Genomic DNA, 18,781 nt, shown 5'->3' with positions numbered 1-18,781 from the left:
TAGATGACCTCTGAGGTCCCTTCCAACTTGTCATTCTTTGATTCTCTAAGGGTCTCTGCTTCAGTAGAGGGTTGGACTAGATAACCTCCGAGGTCCCTTCCAGCTCTTTCATTCTATGATTCTGTCAGGGTCTCCTGTATGAGCAGGGGATTGGATTGGTGACCTCCAAAGTCCCTTCCAGCTCTCTCATGCTGCGTAGGGTCTCCTGCTTGAGCAGGGGGTTGGACTAGATGACCTCCAAGGTCCCTTCCCACTCTCTTATTGTGCGACTCTATAAGGGTCCCCTGCTTAAGTGGGGGCGGGAGGGGGTCGTTGCCCCCCCTCCCCGTCTCCCAGGCCTTGAGCCAGCCGAAAGTGAAAGCGAAGGAAAGCGAAAGTCTCCGGGCGGCGCTGCTGCTTGGAAACCACGTGATTGAGGGGAAAATGACTCTCAGCGCCCCCCCCCTCAGGAAAAGGTGGAGTCACTTCCCATAAGGAGGCTGTTTATTTCCGGTCTCTTATGGGACGTTATGGGCGTCCTTCCCCCCCCCTTTTTCCAAGCTGGCCCCTCCCCCCCAGCGCTTCCTTTGTCCAAAGTGGGGAGGGGGGCAGGTTCCGCCCAGAAGGTCTGTTGGTCCTGCTTGGGGAGGGGGGGCGAGATTGTTGTCCGCCTGCGGAGATCGCCCTTATAAGATTTCCTGCCTGGGGGGGGGGTGGACTAGATGACCTTTGAGGTCCCTTCCAGCTCTGTCACTCTACGATCCTGTGTAGGGTCTCCTGCTGGAGCAGGGGTTGGACTAGATGACCTCCGAGGTCCCTTCCAAGCTCTATTGTGCTGTGTAGGGTCTGCTGCTTCAGTGGGACTAGATGACCTCCGAGGACTCTTGCAAGTCTATCATGCTGCGTAGGGTCTCCTGCTTGAGCAGGGGGTTAGACTAGATGACCTCCGAGGTCCCTCCCAACTCTGATTCTGTAAGGGTGTCCTGCTCGAGCAGGGGGTTGGACTAGATGACCTCCGGGATCCCTTCCAGCTCTTTCATTCTATGATTCTGTCAGGGTCTCCTGTTTGAGCAGGGGGTTGGACTAGATGACCTCCAAGGTCCCTTCCAGTTCTATCATGCTTCGTAAGGTCTCCTGCTTGAGCAGGGGGTTGGACTAGATAACCTCCGAGGTCCCTTCCAGCTCTTTCATTCTATGATTCAGGGTCTCCTGCTGGAGCAGGGGTTGGACTAGATGACCTCCGAGGTGTCGTCCAACTCTGTTATTCTATGATTCTGTGTCTCCTTCCTGCTGGAGCAGGGGGTTGGACTAGATGACCTCCGAGGTCTCTTCCAAGTTCTTTCATTCTATGATTCTGTAAGGGTCTCCTGCTGGAGCCGGGGGCTGGACTAGATGACCTCCGACGTCTCGTCCGACTCTGTTAGTCTATGATTCTGTAAGGGTCACTGTTGTGTCCCGAGCCTGCAAAAGCAGGCTCGGGACGTTGCAATGGTCCCGGGTTGTTGCAAGCTGCCCGGGACCGGACTGAGTGGCGCCAGCCTGCGCGCATGCACAAGGCACGGAAGCGCGCCAGTTTGTTACCTTTTTGCCCGGGGATTCTCTTAAAGGAGGCAGAGAGGCCTGCGAGCCTCTGAGTTGTGTCGGAGAGAGCTGCTGAGAATATGGGCTGTTAGACTCAACAAGATAATAATAATAATAATAATAATAATAATAATAATAATAATAATAATAATAATAATAATAATAATAATAATAGTAGTAAAGTTGGAAGGAACCTTGGAGGTTCTCGAGGACACAACACTGGCAACGAGGGTGGGATCGCTTACAAGATTAAGGAAGAAGACTTGTAAGCTTACCCCGAGAGTCCTCGAGAGAGGAAGACGGCGTTAAACTCAGCATCTGGCCTGCCCGTACAGCGTCGCTGGAGGTAAGATGGCTGATAGACACCTTCCTAGAGTAAGAAGCAAGGATGGCGAAGATAGGGAGATTGTCTGACTTCGACGTTACTCACCCAGAAAGATGGGAGTCTTATGTCGCTAGAGTAGAAAATTACTTTAAAGCGGTGGTTCTCAATCTGTGGGTCGGGATCCCATTTGGGGTCGAACGACCATTTCACGGGGGTCGCCAAACAACGCAGTCCGCCATTTTTTCCCCCCTTTCCTTAGCTGTGCTACTCCCTTTTATTCTATTGGCTTTGGAAAGCCAATAGAATGGACTCTCTTGAATAGAGTCTAATTCTATTGGCTTTCCAAAGCCAATAGGAATGGTCCAGGCTGTCTCTGCCCTGCTGAGCCCGCCAAAAGTCCCATTTTGCAAGTGGTGCTGCACCCGTTGAGTAGTCCTCGACTTACAACCGGTTGAGTAGTCCTCGACTTACGACCAGTTGGGGGTCGTGGCATTAAAAAGGTTGAGAACCACTGATGTAGATGAAGAAATTCAAGGTAAATCTGAATTTTGATGTGTATGGCAGTTCTAAGTGGGAACGGAAGGCAAAATGGATCCACTCCGAGGAACTGAATCTGAAGCAATTCCGTAGGGTTCTCCTACTTGAGCAGGGGGTTGGACTAGATGACCTCCGAGGTCCCTTTCAACTCCCTTCTTCTATAATTCTGTAAGGTTCTCCTGCTTGAGCTGGCGGCTTGACTAGATGATCTCTAGTCACCACGATATAAAAAAGATGTTGAGACTTTAGAAAGAGTACAGAGAAGAGCAACAAAGAGGATCAGGGGACTGGAGGCTAAAACATCTAAGGAACGGTTGCGAGAATTGGGTATGTCTAGTTTAACGAAGAGAAGGACAAGGGGGGGACAGGATAGCAGCCTTCCAATATCTCAGGGGCTGTCCTAAAGAAGAGGCAGTCAAGCTATATTCCAAAGCGCCTGAAGGCAGGACAAGAAGCAACGGATGGAAACCAACCAAGGAGAGAAGCAACCTGGAACTAAGGAGAAACTTCCTAACAGTGAGGACAATTAACCAGTGGAACAACCTGCCTCCAGAAGCAGTAAATGCTCCAACACTGGAAGTTTTTAAGAAGAGACTGGACAGCCATTTGTCTGAAATGGTGTAAGGTTTCCTGCCTGAGCAGGGGGTTGGACTAGATGACCTCCAAAGTCCCTTTCAACTTTACTACTACTACTAATCTCCAAGGTCCCTTCCAACTGTGTGATTCTGCAATTCCGTAGGGTTCTCCTGCCTGAGCAGCGGGTTGGACTAGATGACCTTCAAGGTCCCTTTCAACTCCCTCCTTCTATAATTCCGTAAGAGTCTCCTGCTTGAGCTGGCAGCTTGACTAGATGATCTCCAAGGTCTCTTCCAACTGTTTCCTGTAATTCTGCATGGGTCTCCTGCCTGAACAAGGGGGGGGGGGTCGGACGAGATGACCTCCGAGGTCCCTTCCCACTCCCTCATTCTATCATACTGTAAAGGTCTGCTGCTCCAGCAGGGGGCTGGACTGGATGACCTCCGAGGCCCCTGCCAGCTCTTCTTCTTCTGATGGCTCCATCGACCTCCCCTCCCCGCTTGGCTCTCTGAGGCCGGTGGCCCAGACGGGTGGGGGGGGAGAGCTGGAGGGAGGACGAGACCCGCCCTTCTTTCCTTCCGGTCGCCCCCTGCTCTTTTTAGCGGCCGTCTCAAAGCGAAACCGAAAGGGCGGAGGAGCAGGCAGGCAGAGCGCGGTCGTCCTTTCTTCTGCCCGGATCCCCTCTCGACTCAGGTGGGTCCCCAAGTCGGCTGCTTCTCCTGGACGGGGGTCGCCAGCGGGGGGGGGCAGGTCCCTCCTTCCCCTCCCATCCAGGGGGGCGTCGGGGGGGGGTCAGGGAAATTGGGGAGGGGGGGAGGAAAGGCTGGTGGGAGGAGTCCTCCTTCCAGGGTGGGCAGCGGGGGGGGGACGTCTGTAGCTTTGGGGGGGGGCTCCTTTTCTTTCCTTGTGGGAGGGGTCCCCCTTGGAGAGAGAAGAGGGGGGGAGGGGGGGTTCCTCTGCCCGGGGTCCTCCTGAGGTCCAGCTCCTTTTCCAAAGTTGTGGGTTAGTCTTCCAGTCCGCTCCTCCGTTTGACAACAGAAGAAACCAAGTGAATATAAATCTCCCTGGGCCCCCAAGTGGTTCAACTCCCCCCCAAACAGGATACTATTATTATTATTATTATTATTATTATTATTATTATTATTATTATTATTATTATTATTATATTGGACAGCCATTTGTCCGGAATGGAATAGAGTTTCCTGCCTGAGCAAGGGGGTTGGACTAGATGACCTCCAAGGTCCCTTCCAATTTTACTATTATTATTATTATTATTATTATTATTATTATTATTATTATTATTATGGATCATCGCACAGTCAGCCAGATGTTCAGACTGGATTTGGCATTTTGTCTACCTATGGAGTCCTTACCCAGGACCTGGGATAGGCAGATGTGGATGTTTGATGGTATTACAGATATCGATGATGATGATGATGATGATTATTATTATTATTATTATTATTATTGGACAGCCATTTGTCTGGAATGGAATAGGGTTTCCTGCCTGAGCAAGGGGGTTGGACTAGATGACCTCCAAGATCCCTTACAACTTTATTATTATTATTATCGATCATCGCACAGTCAGCCAGATGTTCAGACTGGATTTGGCAGTTTGTCTACCTATCGAGTCCTTACCCAGGACCTGGGATAGGAAGAGGGGATGTGATGGTATTACAGAATCGATGATGATGATGAGATTATATTATTATTATATTATTGGACAGCCATTTGTCCGAATGGAAGAGAGTTTCCTGCCCGAGCAAGGGGCGTTGGACTATAAGATGACCTCCAAGGTTCCCTTCCAATTTTACTATTATTATTATTATCGATCATCGCACAGTCAGCCAGAGGTTCGATGGATTTGGCATTTTGTCTACCTATCGAGCCCCTACCCAGGACCTGGGATGGCAGATGGGTGTTGCTGGTATTACAGATATCGTGGGCAGGATGAAGCAATTCCTAGTAAGGCCGCCTTTTGTACTTGACTAATAGCAAATTTGTCAATGCCAATGGTGTTCAAGTGGTGCTCCAGTTGTTTTGGGATTGCACCCAAGGCGCCTATGACTATTGGTACTACCCTTGCTTGCTTTTGCCACAATCTTTCTCTTTCTATTTGTAGGTCTTGTATTTTGTTATCTTCTCCAGTTCTTTCTCTTCTATTCTGCTATCTCCAGGCACTGCCACGTCCATTATCCAGACTTTTTTGTCTTTCTTATCGACAATTGTTAAGTCTGGGGTGTTATGTTGCAGGTGCTTGTCTGTTTGAATTCTGAAGTCCCAGAGCAGTTTAATTTTATCAATTTCTATGACTTTCTCTATTTTATGATCCCACCAGTTTTTGCTTACAGGCAAATGATATTTTTTGCAGATCTTCAAATGCACCATTGTTGCTACTTTGTCATGCAGCTGCTTGTAATCAGTCTGTGCAATCTTCTTGCAACAGCTTACCAAGTGGTCCACTGTTTCTTAAGCTTCTTTGCATAGGCGGGGCACTACTGTCTGTTGCTGTCTTCTCAATTTTGACTTTGTATGCATTTGTCCTTAAGGCTTGGTCTTGTGCAGCCAGAATTAGTCCCTCGGTCTCTTTCTTCAATTTTCTGCTCTTAGCCATTGCCAGGTTTTATTATTATCTGCTTTCCCAGCTATTTTTTTCATGTATTGGCCACGTAGTGCTTTGTCTTCCCATGCCTCTATTCTGTTCTTCATTTGGTCTTTCTTGCAGGCCAGTTTGGTCTCTCCAGTAGTTAGTAAGCCTTCCTGATATACTAATTTCAGTGCATCTTCATCATTGTTCTTCAGATATTCTTCCAAAGCCATTTTTTCCTCTTCAACCATCTGATGTACTTGTAGCATCCACGCCCATCTATTTGCCTTGGTAGATAAAGTCTATCAATGTCATGCGTGGATTGAAGGGCATGATTCTATTGTCATTATTTTTCTGGTTAGCCTAAAAACTCTAAACCTAAATATCCAAAGATTGCTTTTAGTTCTGCTTGAGTCCATTCCACTATTCCAGCTGTGTACCTAATGACTGGAATTGCCCAGGTGTTGATTGCCTTTATGGTATTTCCTCCATTGAGTTTGGACTTTAAGATCTTCTTTACTCTCTTGATGTATTCATCTCTAATCTTTTTCTTGACTTCAGTGTGCTTGATTGGCTGTCAGACTTGAGAGTACCCAAGTATTTGTAGTATTATCCTCGTTCCAGACTCTATGTTATTTTCGTGGGGATCTTGATTCCTTCAGTTTTCACTACTTTTCCTTGTTTGATAGTAAGTGTGGCACATTTGTCCAAGCCAAACTCCATAACAATATCTTGGCTATATATACGGACAGTTTGAGCAGCGATTCTATTTCAGATGATGTTTTTCCATACAGCTTCAGATCATCCATGTAAAGGAGATGGGATAGTTTGGTAGATGTTTTTGATGTTTGATATCCATGTCCTGAGTTATTCAGTATTGTTGACAGAGGAAACAGTGCAATAACAAATAGTAATGGTGATAATGAATCTCCTTGAAATATTCCTCTCTTGATATTAACCTCTCCCAGCCTCTCACCATTGATCTGCAACTGTGTCTTCCATTGTGCCATCGATCTTTGCAAAAATTTTCTGATGTTTCTACTGACTCCTGTTATTTCTAGGCACTGTATTATCCAATCATGTGGCAGAGAGTCAAATGCCTTTTTGTAGTCAATCCATGCAACATTCAGGTTGGTCTTCCTTCTCTTGCAGTTTTCCAAGATCCTTTTGTCTATTAGGAGTTGATCTTTTGTTCCTCTGCTGTTGGGGCGGTTTCCTTTCTGCTCAGGTGGAAAGAGATTGTTTTCAACTAGATGCTGTTGCACTGCATCAGCTACTACACCAGTTAGTAATTTGAAAGTTGTTGGTAAGCAGGTAATTGGCCTGTAGTTACATGGTGTTGCCCCTTTTGCTGGATTTTTCATTATTAGGTAGGTTTTCCCAGTTGTTAGCCACTTTTCAATTTCTCCTCCTTGTAGTATATTGTTGAACTGTTTGGCAATGAGTGGGTGTATAACAGTTAGATGTTTCAACCAAAACCCATGCAGTTCATCTTCACTGGTGCTGACCAATTTTTGATTTTCTTTGCTCTTTTTTCTACCATTTTTGTTGTTAGTACTAGTTCTTTCATTTCAACTTCTGTTTTATTTGCATCCACCTCTTTTAACCAAGCCGCATCCTTGTTGTATTTCTTTGGGTTATCCCATATCTGCTTCCAGAAATGCACTGTTTCTTCCTTGTCAGGTACTGACTGATTCTTTGCAGTTTCTCCATTGATGGATTGGTAGAAACGTTTCTGATTGGATTGGAAATGTAGGTTCTGGCCTATTAGTTTGCAATTGAGATTCATATCTACTGATGTTCTGGCTATAGACTGTTAATTGTTGCTTTATTATTTCCAGTGCCTTCCTTGGATCTTCCTTGTTTCTAAGTGGTATTTTCTTGATTAGGTTTCTTGGTTTTCTTGTTCTTCAGCTTCTTTCTTTCATCCTGGTCCTAGCGTGCTGCATGTGATCTTAAACTTGCTGATCTTATTTTTCTAGTTCTAAACCTTCCATTTTTCTGGTGCACTGTTTGTTTTTTTTCTTTGTTGATTTTGCATCCCAGGTATTCAGTTATAACTGCAGCTGTGCTGTACATTAGTTGGTTTGTTTCTTGCAGTGAATTGGTGCTTATACTTGATATTGCAGTACTTGCATCTTTTAATGCTTGTGCTAGCTGTTTCTTTGGAACAAGCTTCAATGCAGGCAGCCTTATTCTGTTGTTTTTGTGCTGTTCTAGATGCTCAATTATTCTTTGTTTCAATTCTTTTATTTCTGTAGTTAGAGGGTTTTGTTCTTCCTGAGGAAGAGGTGCCTGGTTTCCAAATGAGAACAGTTGTATATCTCTGCTGGATTCCTTCACTGCAAACTCCCCCTGGTTTGCCTCTACATTCTGAATTACTTCTGGTAAGGCTTTGATTTCTTTGCCCTGGGTAAACCTTTGCAGTTCGTCCAATTCTGTTTGTGTGAATACTTTATTTCTTGTTATAAATCGGCGTTGATCTGCTAGTCTCTGTTCTGTTATTTCTGATTCTGGATGTTGTTCTTTCCAGAACTGGTGCATTTGTTTTAGATATCCTCTTCTTGTTGGACTTGATCTGTAGTAACAGATCATTATTTCTTTGTTTTCCATCACTGTGTATCTGCGACGGGTAAACACCTTTTCTTCCAGTAGTTCTGCAGCTGCTGGCCCTGGTTGCTCAGCCAACAGTCCTGAGTCCTGTAACCCATTTTTCACCAGATATCCAGGAACTCCAATATCTAGTGCGGACCTTGTTAACCCGGGCGACATCCGAGCCGGTATGGCATTCTGAAATTTACGTCTCACCATATTTTTTATGGGAGAGACACTCTTTGTCTGACTCCTCTGATGAGACCTGTCCAGTATGGTTGAACCTCTGGCATAGCTCTCATCTTCCTCAGAGTACACAAGCCCCACAACCACGTCAAGGTAGTGCCTCACTGGGGGATTATTATTATTATTATTATTATTATTATTATTATTATGGATCATTGCACAGTCAGCCAGATGTTCAGACTGGATTTGGCATTTTGTCTACCTATGGAGTCCTTACCCAGGACCTGGGATAGGCAGATGTGGATGTTTGATGGTATTACAGATATCAATGATGATGATGATGATGATGATGATTATTATTGGACAGCCATTTGTCTGGAATCGAATAGGGTTTCCTGCCTGAGCAAGGGGGTTGGACTAGATGACCTCCAAGATCCCTTACAACTTTATTATTATTATTATCGATCATCGCACAGTCAGCCAGATGTTCAGACTGGATTTGGCATTTTGTCTACCTATCGAGTCCTTACCCAGGACCTGGGATAGGCAGATGTGGATGTTTGATGGTATTACAAGTATCGTTGCAGGATGGAAGCAGTTCCTAGCAAGGCTGCCTTTTGCAATTGACTAATAGCGAATTTGTCAATGCCAATGGTGTTCAAGTGGTGCTCCAGTTGTTTTGGGATTGAACCCAAGGAGCCTATGACTATTGGTACTACCCTTGCTTGCTTTTGCCACAGTCTTTCTATTTCTATTTGTAGGTCTTTGTATTTTGTTATCTTCTCCAGTTCTTTCTCTCTATTCTGCTGTCTCCAGGCACTGCCACGTCCACTATCCAGACTTTTTTGTCTTTCTTATCGACAATTGTTAAGTCTGGGGTGTTATGTTGCAGGTGCTTTTCTGTTTGAATTCTGAAGTCCCAGAGCAGTTTAATTTTATCATTTTCTATGACTTTCTCTATTTTATGATCCCACCAGTTTTTGCTTACAGGCAAATGATATTTTTTGCAGATCTTCCAATGCACCATTGTTGCTACTTTGTCATGCCCCTGCTTATTATTATTATTATTATTATTATTACTATTATGACCATTATTTTGTATAGAGAAAAAGATCTGAGCCTACAACATCCTCAATTTCAACCGTGTGAATTCTCAAGCTTCCTCTTTCCAATGTGTATTATGCATAATAATTAATTTATAATAATATTAAAAGGAATGATTGTAATTATTTCATCTGGTATGACGTGTGTGAGTTCCGGCACTCTTTTTTTTATACAAAAAAAGGATAGATAGATAGATAGATAGATAGATAGATAGATAGATGATAGGATAGATAGATAGATAGATAGATAGATAGATAGATAGATACATAGATATGATAGATACAGAGATAGAAATAGAGATAGACAGATAGATGATAGAAATAGATAGATAGAGATAGATGATAGATAGATGATAGAGAGATAGACAGATAGATATGATAGAGATAGATGGATGATAGATAGAGATAGATAGATATAGATATGATATAGAGATAGAGATATAAATAGAGATGGATATATATATATATATATATATATATATATATATATATATATATATATAGAGAGAGAGAGAGAGAGAGAGAGAGAGAGATAGATAGATAGATAGATAGATAGATAGAGATAAATTGATATAGATAGAGATAGAAAGACAGAAAAAGAGATAGATATATCTCTATTTCTGTCCAAAATGGTCCGGGGTATCCTGCCTGAGCAGGGGGTTGGACTAGATGACCTCCAAGGTCCCTTATTATTATTATTATTATTATTATTATTATTATTATTATTATTATTATTTGCAGACGACACCAAGCTGGCAGGAATAGCCAACACTCCAGAAGACAGGCTTCAGATACAGAAGGATCTGGACAGACTTGAACACTGGGCACTAACTAACAAATGAAATCATGGTGGAACAAAGCAAAGTTCTACATTTTAGGCAAGAAAAACCAAATGCACATCAATAGGTTGCACATGCTCAATAGTAGTAACTGTGAGAGGGACCATCCAGTCCTAGTAGACAATCACTTAAATAGGAGTCAGCCGTGTGCTGCAGCTGCCAAAAAAGCCAACACAGTGCTGAGCTGCATTAAGAGAGGGATAGAATCAAGATCACGTGAAGTGTTGATACCACTTTACAATGCCTTGGTAAGGCCACACTTGGAATACTGCATCCAGTTTTGGTCACCACGATGTAAAAAAGGTGTTGAGACTCTAGAAAGAGTACAGAGAAGAGCAACAAATATGATTAGGGGACTGGAGGCTAAAACATATAAGGAACGGCTGCTGGAATTGGGTATGTCTAGTTTAACGAAGAGAAGGACAAGGGGGGACATGATAGCAGTAGTCCAATATCTCAGGGGCTGCCATAAAGAAGAGGGAATCAAGCTATTTGCCAAAGCACCTGAAGGCAGGACACGAAGCACTGGGTGGAAACTAATCAAGGAGAGAAGGCACCTATAACTCGATGAGAATCTTCCTGTCAGAATCCAATTATATTTCATCTTTAATTATCAAATATAGAAACTCCCAATTCTGCCATCTCTGGATTCTGCCATAAGAGGGAGAGAAGGGGGATAACAAAGGGGCTTTATGGCCCTCACTTCCTTCAGTACACTTCAAAGGGCTGAATGTTGAATGTGTGTTTATTGTAACCTCGAAGTGTTAGCATACCAAAGGAGAGTATTTGCCTTTCATGTAGTTATCTGAAGTCTCCATCCAGACGGAAGAAAGAAGAAAGGGGGTGGAATTGTGATACTTGAAACTATCACTGGAAGGGGGGTTGATTGGGTGGGACTACTGGGGAACCCCTTAAAACCTTGAATGAAAGAGCTTGAACCCCAAGTCCTGTCTAGCATGCCTGCAACCATTTTCTCTTACTAAAGGATTCCTGTTGGAAGAATTATTCCAAGAGTTCTGTCTTCTTAAGATGCAAAGTGGGGTGGGTCCTTACATTACCTTCTGACAGTTAAGAACAATTAATCAGTGGAACAACCTGCCCTCCAAAGCAGTAAATTCTCCAACACTGGAAGTTTTTAAGAAGAGACTGGACGTCATTTGTCCGAAATGGTGTAGGGTTTCCTGCCGAGCAGGGGGTTGGACAGAGAATGACTGCTCCAGGTCCCTGTCCAACTTTAACTATTATTATATATTATTATTATTATTATTATTATTATTATTATTATTATTATATATAGATAGGTGATAGTTCAAAATAGATAGATATGATAGATAGAGATAGAAATAGTAAGATAGATAGATGATAGAAATAGGTAAATAGATAGATAGATAGATAGATAGATAGATAGATATAGAGAGAGATAAATAATCGTAAGTCATAGACTCCCTTATTCCCTTCCCCCTCCATTAACCTAATTAACGGGGCATGTGGCAACGGTCGTAAGCGTGAGTCGGTTTTTTTCCAGTGCAGTCGTAAGGCACCTGGCAATGGCTTCGTATTTGTGACTGTGGCCGTGGCTCCTTTTGCGGCCTTCCGCCGAGCCACGTCAATGGGGAAAATCCGGATTCGCTTAACGACCGGGTGACAAACGGTGATCCACTTAAGAACTACAGCGATGAAGGCGGTAAAATGGGTCCAGACATACTTAAGCGACGCCTCGCTTAATGACAGAACTGTGGAACGCCGCAGTGGTTGTAACTCAAGGACTGCCTGTATTTAGGTTTGCCAACGGGCGGTCTTTGGCCTCATCTCTCCTCCCCTTTCTTTCTTCTCTGCTCTTTCTCCCGTGCTGCTGCGCCTTCCCTTGCTTCCGAAAGATGCACTCACTCGCTCACTCTTGAAGCACTCACTCCCTTCTCGCTTTGCTCTTTCCTTCAGAGACCCTGAAGATCGGCGGAAGAGACTCCAGCTGCTGGCAAGATGGGTGCGGCTGAATCAGGTGAATCTCGGTTAGGAGAAGGGTGGGAGGTGCTGTCTTCTGATGCTGCCCTTCGGGAGGGGGGTCTCGGCTGCAGCCTGCTACCGGTCCGTGGCCGATTCACAATTGGGCCCCATGAGTGGCTGGCTGGTGCGCCCGCGTGTGCTTGCTGGCACAGCCCCACTCACGCGAATGTTGCGGGGGTATTTGGGGCCTTGCTCACGCAAGTGTTGCGGGCGTTCTGGGCCTCACTCGTGTGTCGCCCTCTGGGCCCCACTTGCACAAGGAACCGGGCCCTTGAGGGGCTGGCTGGTTTGTGAGTGTGTATGCAGGCACACAGCTCCACTCAGGTGAGTCTCGCAGGCGCTAAGGGCCTCGTGCGAGTCTCACAGGTGCTAAGGGCCTCACTCGCACGAGTCTCGCAGGCGCCAAGGGCCTCACTTGCGTAAGCCTCACAGGCACTCTCGGCCCCACTTGCGTAAACAACCGGGCCCTTGAGAGGCTGGCTGGTGCATGTGTGTGTGTGTGTGTGTGTGTGTGTGCACATTCCCACTCATGGCATCGCGGGCGTTCAGGGCCTCAAATTGCGCAAGTGTCGCAGGCATTTGGGGCCAAAGACAGAAACGTATGGTACCAACACTGCTTACTTCCCTCCAAGTGGACATAGCACCCTTAAGGAGGACTCGTTTTGAGTACGGCTTCGTCAGCCCGCTACAAATCCGTCGGGTGGCGATGCTGCGTGTCCCACATTTTTTTTCTAGCTTACCAAGAAGTAGGTTGTGGTCTAGTCTCTCGAATGCTTTGCTGAAACCCAGGTATGTGTATCCACAGCATCTCTCTGATCCGCTAATTTTTTTCACCTCATCAAAGAAGGCACAAAAGTGTGTCTGTTTTGCACAAAGCCATGTTGGCTTTTGGTTATGATCTTGTTTACCTCTAGGTATTTGTCAGATCATCGTCGCTTGATTATCTTTTCCAGAATCTTTCCGGGGAATGCTGTATGACTGATAGGCCCGTAGTTTCCTGGGTCAAAAACGGTGCCGTTTTTGAGAGGTGGGATTATTTATTCTCGCCTGTGCCTAATCTGTTTTTTACGGTGTCGTTTTTGAGACGCAGGGCTGTTTATTCTCGCGTATTTTGACTCGTATTCCTAATCTGTTTTTTACGGTGTCGTTTTTGAGACGCAGGGCTATTTATTCTCACGTATTTTGACTCGTATTCCTAATCTGTTTTTTACAGTGCAGTTCTTGAGAGGCGGGCCTGTATATTCTCACGTATTTTGACTCGTATTCCGAATCTGTTTTTTAGGGTGCCGTTGTTGAGAAGCGGGACTGTTTCTTCTCGCCTATTTGGACTCGAGTGAAGCAGCTGTGCTTTCTCCCTGTTGCGCGTCGCTTTCTTTTTGCCGTTTTCTCCCCTCAGTTCTCTCCTGTGCGCACGACGGGACGCCACTGACCGATTTCTCCCTCTCTTCCCCCTTCCAATTCCAGACCTGAGGATCGTCCTGGTCGGCAAAACAGGCAACGGGAAAAGTGCCACCGGCAACACCATTTTAAGGAAGAAAGCCTTCACGTCCAAGATGGCGGCCAGGTCCGTCACTGCCAGATGTAAAATGGCCACGGGGACCCTCCCGGATGGAAGGACTCTGGGTGTGATCGACACGCCGGGCTTTTTCGATACCAAATACCGGACGCCGGTGATCGTTGCGGAAGTGAAAAGATGCTTGACCTTCTGCTCCCCGGGTCCCCATGTCATCATCCAGGTCATCCGTCTGGGCCATTTCAGCCAGGAGGAGAAGGAGGTTGCTAAACTCCTCAAAGACATCTTCAGCCTCAAAGCTAAGAGTTACATGATCGTCTTATTCACCCGGAAGGAGGACCTGGAGGGGCGCTCTCTTCACGAAATGCTGTCCGGGGATGACGAGGGCTTGCAGGCGCTGAGGGATCAGATTCAGAGTTGTGGGAACCGGTGCCTGGCCTTCAACAACAAGGCGGTGGGGCAGGAACAGCAGGATCAGGTCGACGAGCTGATCCGGATGGTGGACGAGCTCGTGCGCCAGAACGAATCCAGCCCCTTTTACACCAAGGAGATGATGGAGGAGGACAAAAAAAACGCCCCCGGATGGCTGTGCAACATCCTGTGATCCGGAGCTCCGGATGGACACGCCCTTCTGGCACGTCTGGACCGGAGAAGGTGGTCCTGGATCCCTTGGGCTGCGCCATTATCCCAAAGGCGCGGTTTTCTCGTCTTCTCCAAAAGGCCACTGGACTGCGTTTTTCCCCAAGGAAGCTTCACGGCCCAGAAGCTTCCTCGGTTCTGACGGGTCTTTGGTGCCGACCGAAGAAGCTTCTTGGGAGGAGAAGCGTAATGTCTTCCGAGGAAAAAGATCGAGAAAGTCCAGTGGCCTTCTGGCAAAGCACCTTTGGGATAGCCCGGGCTTGGATGACTGAGAATCTCCAGAGATTCTGTCAGAATAGAACAGGAAGGGATCTCGGAGGTCATCTAGTCCACTCCCCTACTCGAGCAGGAGGCCCCATACAATTTGAGACTTTTGTTTTTAATAGAGAGGGGACTTGCTGTCTAGTCTCTTCTGAAAAACCTCCATTGAAGGAGCGCCCGCAGCTTCCAGTGGCAAGCAGTTCCACTGGTGAATTGTCCTCACAGTTAGCAACTTTCTCCTTAGTTCCGGGTGGCTTGTTTCCTTGATTTAGTTTCCATCCATTGCTTCTTGTCCTGCCTTTAGGCACTTTGGAGAAGAGCTTGACTCCCTCTTCTTTGGGGCAGCCCCTCTTTGCTATTACCGATTTCCTTAGCTTCGTATAACTGTAACTTTGCTGTTTGTATCTCATGATTACGTCGATTGCTTTTCATTTAGTATCCTATTTTGATTTATGTTGATTGCTTTTTATTTCGTACCCTATGGCTATCACTAAATGTTGTATCTTATGATTTAGGATGATCGCGTTGTATGATTTACGATCATGATTTACCACTTCTTGCTTGTACGCACAGTGAGAGCTTAAGCACCGGAGACAAATTCCTTGTATGTCCAATCACACGAGGCCAATAAAGAATTTTATCATTTCTATTTCCATTGATTTCTATTTGTATTGATTTCTATTTGTATTATTTCTGTTTCTATTTATTTCTATTTCTATTATTAATAATTCTATTTATTTTTATTTCTATTTTTATTTATTTGTATATCTATTTATTACTATTTCTATTATTTCTAGTCTGTTATTTCTATTTTTATTTCTGTTATTTCTATATTTCTATTTCCTTCCTTTTCTTTTTCTATTTCTTTCTATTTCTATTTATTTCTATTGCTATTATTTCTATTTCTATTTATTTCTATTATTTCTATTTCTATTATTTCTATTTCTATTTATTTCTATTTCTATTTATTTCTATTTCTATTATTTCTATTTATTTCTATTGCTATTATTTCTATTTCTATTATTTCTATTTCTATTTCTATTATTTTTATTTCTATTTATTTCTATTATTTCTATTTCTATTTATTTCTATTTCTATTTATTTCTATTATTTCTATTTCTATTTATTTCTATTTCTATTTCTATTTATTTCTATTTCTATTTATTTCTATTTCTATTTATTTCTATTATTTCTATTTCTATTTATTTCTATTTCTATTTCTATTTCTATTTATTTCTATTTCTATTTATTTCTATTATTTCTATTTCTATTTATTTTTATTTCTATTTGTTTCTATTATTTCTATTTCTATTATTTCTATTTATTTTTATTGCTATTATTTCTATTTATTTCTATTATTTCTATTATTTCTATTTCTATTTATTTCTATTTCTATTATTTCCATTTATTTCCATTTCTATTTCTTCCGCCCTATTCCAGGGCTGGATCGTGGGTGGATGTTTCTTGAGGGATATTTGGACCTTCAGCCCCGTGGGGTCTGAGGGGTCCCCCCTACCCACACACCCCACCCCACCCCACCCTACCACAATGCACTCATAAGGCAAATTACTTTTACAAACTTGGTGGAAATTTGCACAGGCGAAACCGTGGGGGGGGGAACCCTACGCAAAGGGCTCAACAAATTGTTTGCAAAAGGCTCCCCCCCCCGGATGGCACTAATTCAGCAGGACGTTTTCCTGCCCTGGGTCCCATCGCTGCTGAAGACGGGCGCAGGCCGCTGGTGGGGTGAGTCCATGCGGTCTGCACGTTGCGATTCCTCGCCATCCAGTGGACCCGGCAGCTGAATCTGAGGAATCAGAAGAGGAGGAGGAGGGTCCTGGCGTGACATCAGAGTCAAGAGGAAGGCTCTGAGGAGCTCCAAGACTTAACAGTCGGACGAGGAGCCTGGCCCCTCTACTCGCACGCAGGCTGAGATGCAGCCTGAGTTGAGACAGTGATGAAGAACAGCTGGGACAAATCTCGGATGCACGAATGCGCTGGCAGGCAAAGCGAGTAGGACAGAGGGATGCGATGGGGTGGCTCCAAAGGCAAACGAGAAGGCATTAGGAAGCCACGCCTGGGCTGCATAATAAAAGGGGAGGGGTGGGAGTTGCTGGTGGCCGAAGGCCACCGTTCGTGTTGAGGAATCGAGTTTCTGTGTGAATTGTGCTTTGTTTGCCTTGGACGCGGACTCAGGTCTGTGAATAATAAAAGGGGATTGGTTTTTTTTTTCTGCGGTCCCTTGCTTGTTGGAAGAGGGGTTACTCCTTGTGAGCGTAAGAAGGACTCACGTGGGCTGGGAGAGAATGCGGCCTCTCAAACTGAAGCACAGATGATTCCTGGATGCACAACGCCCCATTCTTTTCCAGGTTGGCAGCCCAGATGTGAGGGGAGGAGAGAAAGTGGGGGTAAGTTTGCGGGAGGGGCAGGTGTGTGCACAGCACGAGTGCCCGCAACGTTCGCCGCGACACTCGGGCGAGCGGAGCTGGGAGCACGCGTGAGGAGGCTCGTGCGAGTGGGACAACAAGCACGGACAACAAGACTCGTGGGACACACTCGTGAGTGGGACCATGAGTGCTCATAAGGCACGCGCACGTGGGACCACAAGCATCGGCAACAATGCTCATGGGACACACTCGTGAGTGTGATCACGAGTGCTCACAATGAGGCTCGTGTGAGTGGGACCACAAGCACGGGCAACAACGCTCATGTGACACATTCGTGAGTGGGACCACGAGTGCTCACCATGAGGCTCGCGTGAGTGGGGGCCGCAACCGCCCACAAGGCACGCGCAAGGGAGGCTGCGACTGCCCACAGTGCTTGCAGTAACCCTCGTGCTAGAAGGCACAGCTCCAGAACACGGTCCTTTCGGCAGTTCCAAGAAGGCCCCCACACACCTGTTTGCACCACTCGGGTGACTCCGAGGACACAGATAAGCCTCCAAGCGGCCTCAACGCTTCTCTAAAAGGAGGCAAATGGCCATCTGTCTGCAAGGAGGATAAATCCTTCCATTCCCCACCATCCGTTCCGAGCTGAAGAAGCTTCTTAGATGGGAAGTGAAACATCCTCAAAGGAAAAACGAGAAAAATCCAGTTGCCTTTTGGGGAAAAAAAAATCAATCATTCCTTCACATCAATTTCTAGCGTGGGTTCAGACCGTGCGTGTGTCCTCCGGTGATCCCATGCTTATCTCAGACAAAGACATTCCAAAGTGGCACGTAGCCAGGATATCCTGTGATCCTACTGACGTGTTAACATGGGATTCACTGAATAGCTAAACTACATTACCCGTAAGCCATCTCGTAAGTCGAGGACTACTCAACCGGTCGTAAGTCGAGGACTACTCAACTGGTGCAGCACCGTTTGCAGACTGGGACTTTTGGCGGGCTCAGCAGGGCAGAGACAGCCTGGGCAATTCCTATTGGCTTTGGAAAGCCAATAGAATGAGACTCTATTCAAGAGAGTCTCTTCTATTGGCTTTCAAAAGCCAATAGAAGAAAAGGGAGTAGCACAGCTAAGGAAAAGGGGGGAAAAAAATGGCGGACGGCGTTGTTTGGCGACCCCCGTGAAATGGTCGTTCGACCCCAAATGGGATCCCGACCCACAGGTGAAGAACCACTGTCTTCTCGTGTTTGGTGGACATGTGGTAAAGCAAAGGCCTATTGGAATAAGATACAGGCGTGGTTAGAAAAAAATGTTGGACTTTAAACCTGAACGTTTTCTACTAGGTGCAAGGCCAGAAAAAGACTAGTAAACAAAGTTGATATTTGGCTTTACACGTCATAACAGCGGCAAGAATAATCTTCGGGCAGTACTGGAAAAATGAAGCAGTACACTCAGAGGAAGAAGTCATTCAAAAAAAAAAATACTGGAATGGGCCGCAATGGACAGATTAACGATGAGATTGAACGATAAAGGAGAAACAGAATATTCCCAAAACTGGGAGCCGTTCTACAAATGGCTGGAGGAAAGAGCCAAGGATTCAGAATTAATTATGTCTTAGCATTTGTTTGGTTTTTTTTTAATCCAGACAGCAGGCTGGTTGAAAAACGAACGTATG

At 45.3% G+C, this 18,781-nt stretch overlaps 1 protein-coding gene across 2 annotated transcripts; it reads left to right on the top strand.

Annotated features, from left to right (window-relative positions):
- The first annotated feature begins 1,771 nt into the window (after positions 1–1,771).
- On the top strand, positions 1,772–15,371 carry LOC120320278 (GTPase IMAP family member 9-like). Of its 2 annotated transcripts, none has more exons than XM_039369869.1 (3): positions 1,772–1,906; positions 12,244–12,304; positions 13,774–15,371. In XM_039369869.1, exons 2-3 carry the CDS (start codon positions 12,286–12,288, stop codon positions 14,424–14,426), a joined length of 672 nt encoding a protein of 223 aa, XP_039225803.1. In that variant the 5' UTR covers positions 1,772–1,906; positions 12,244–12,285; the 3' UTR covers positions 14,427–15,371. The 2 variants fall into 2 exon arrangements, with proteins under 2 accessions (XP_039225803.1, XP_039225802.1); XM_039369868.1 differs by lacking the exon at positions 1,772–1,906 and adding an exon at positions 3,641–3,691.
- Positions 15,372–18,781: the final 3,410 nt, after the last annotated feature.

Source organism: Crotalus tigris, unplaced genomic scaffold (assembly GCF_016545835.1).
Source record: "Crotalus tigris isolate CLP2741 ecotype Arizona unplaced genomic scaffold, ASM1654583v1 scf7180000021287.315228, whole genome shotgun sequence".
Taxonomy (NCBI): Eukaryota; Metazoa; Chordata; class Lepidosauria; order Squamata; family Viperidae; genus Crotalus; species Crotalus tigris.
This window is presented reverse-complemented; position numbering and strand designations above follow the sequence as displayed.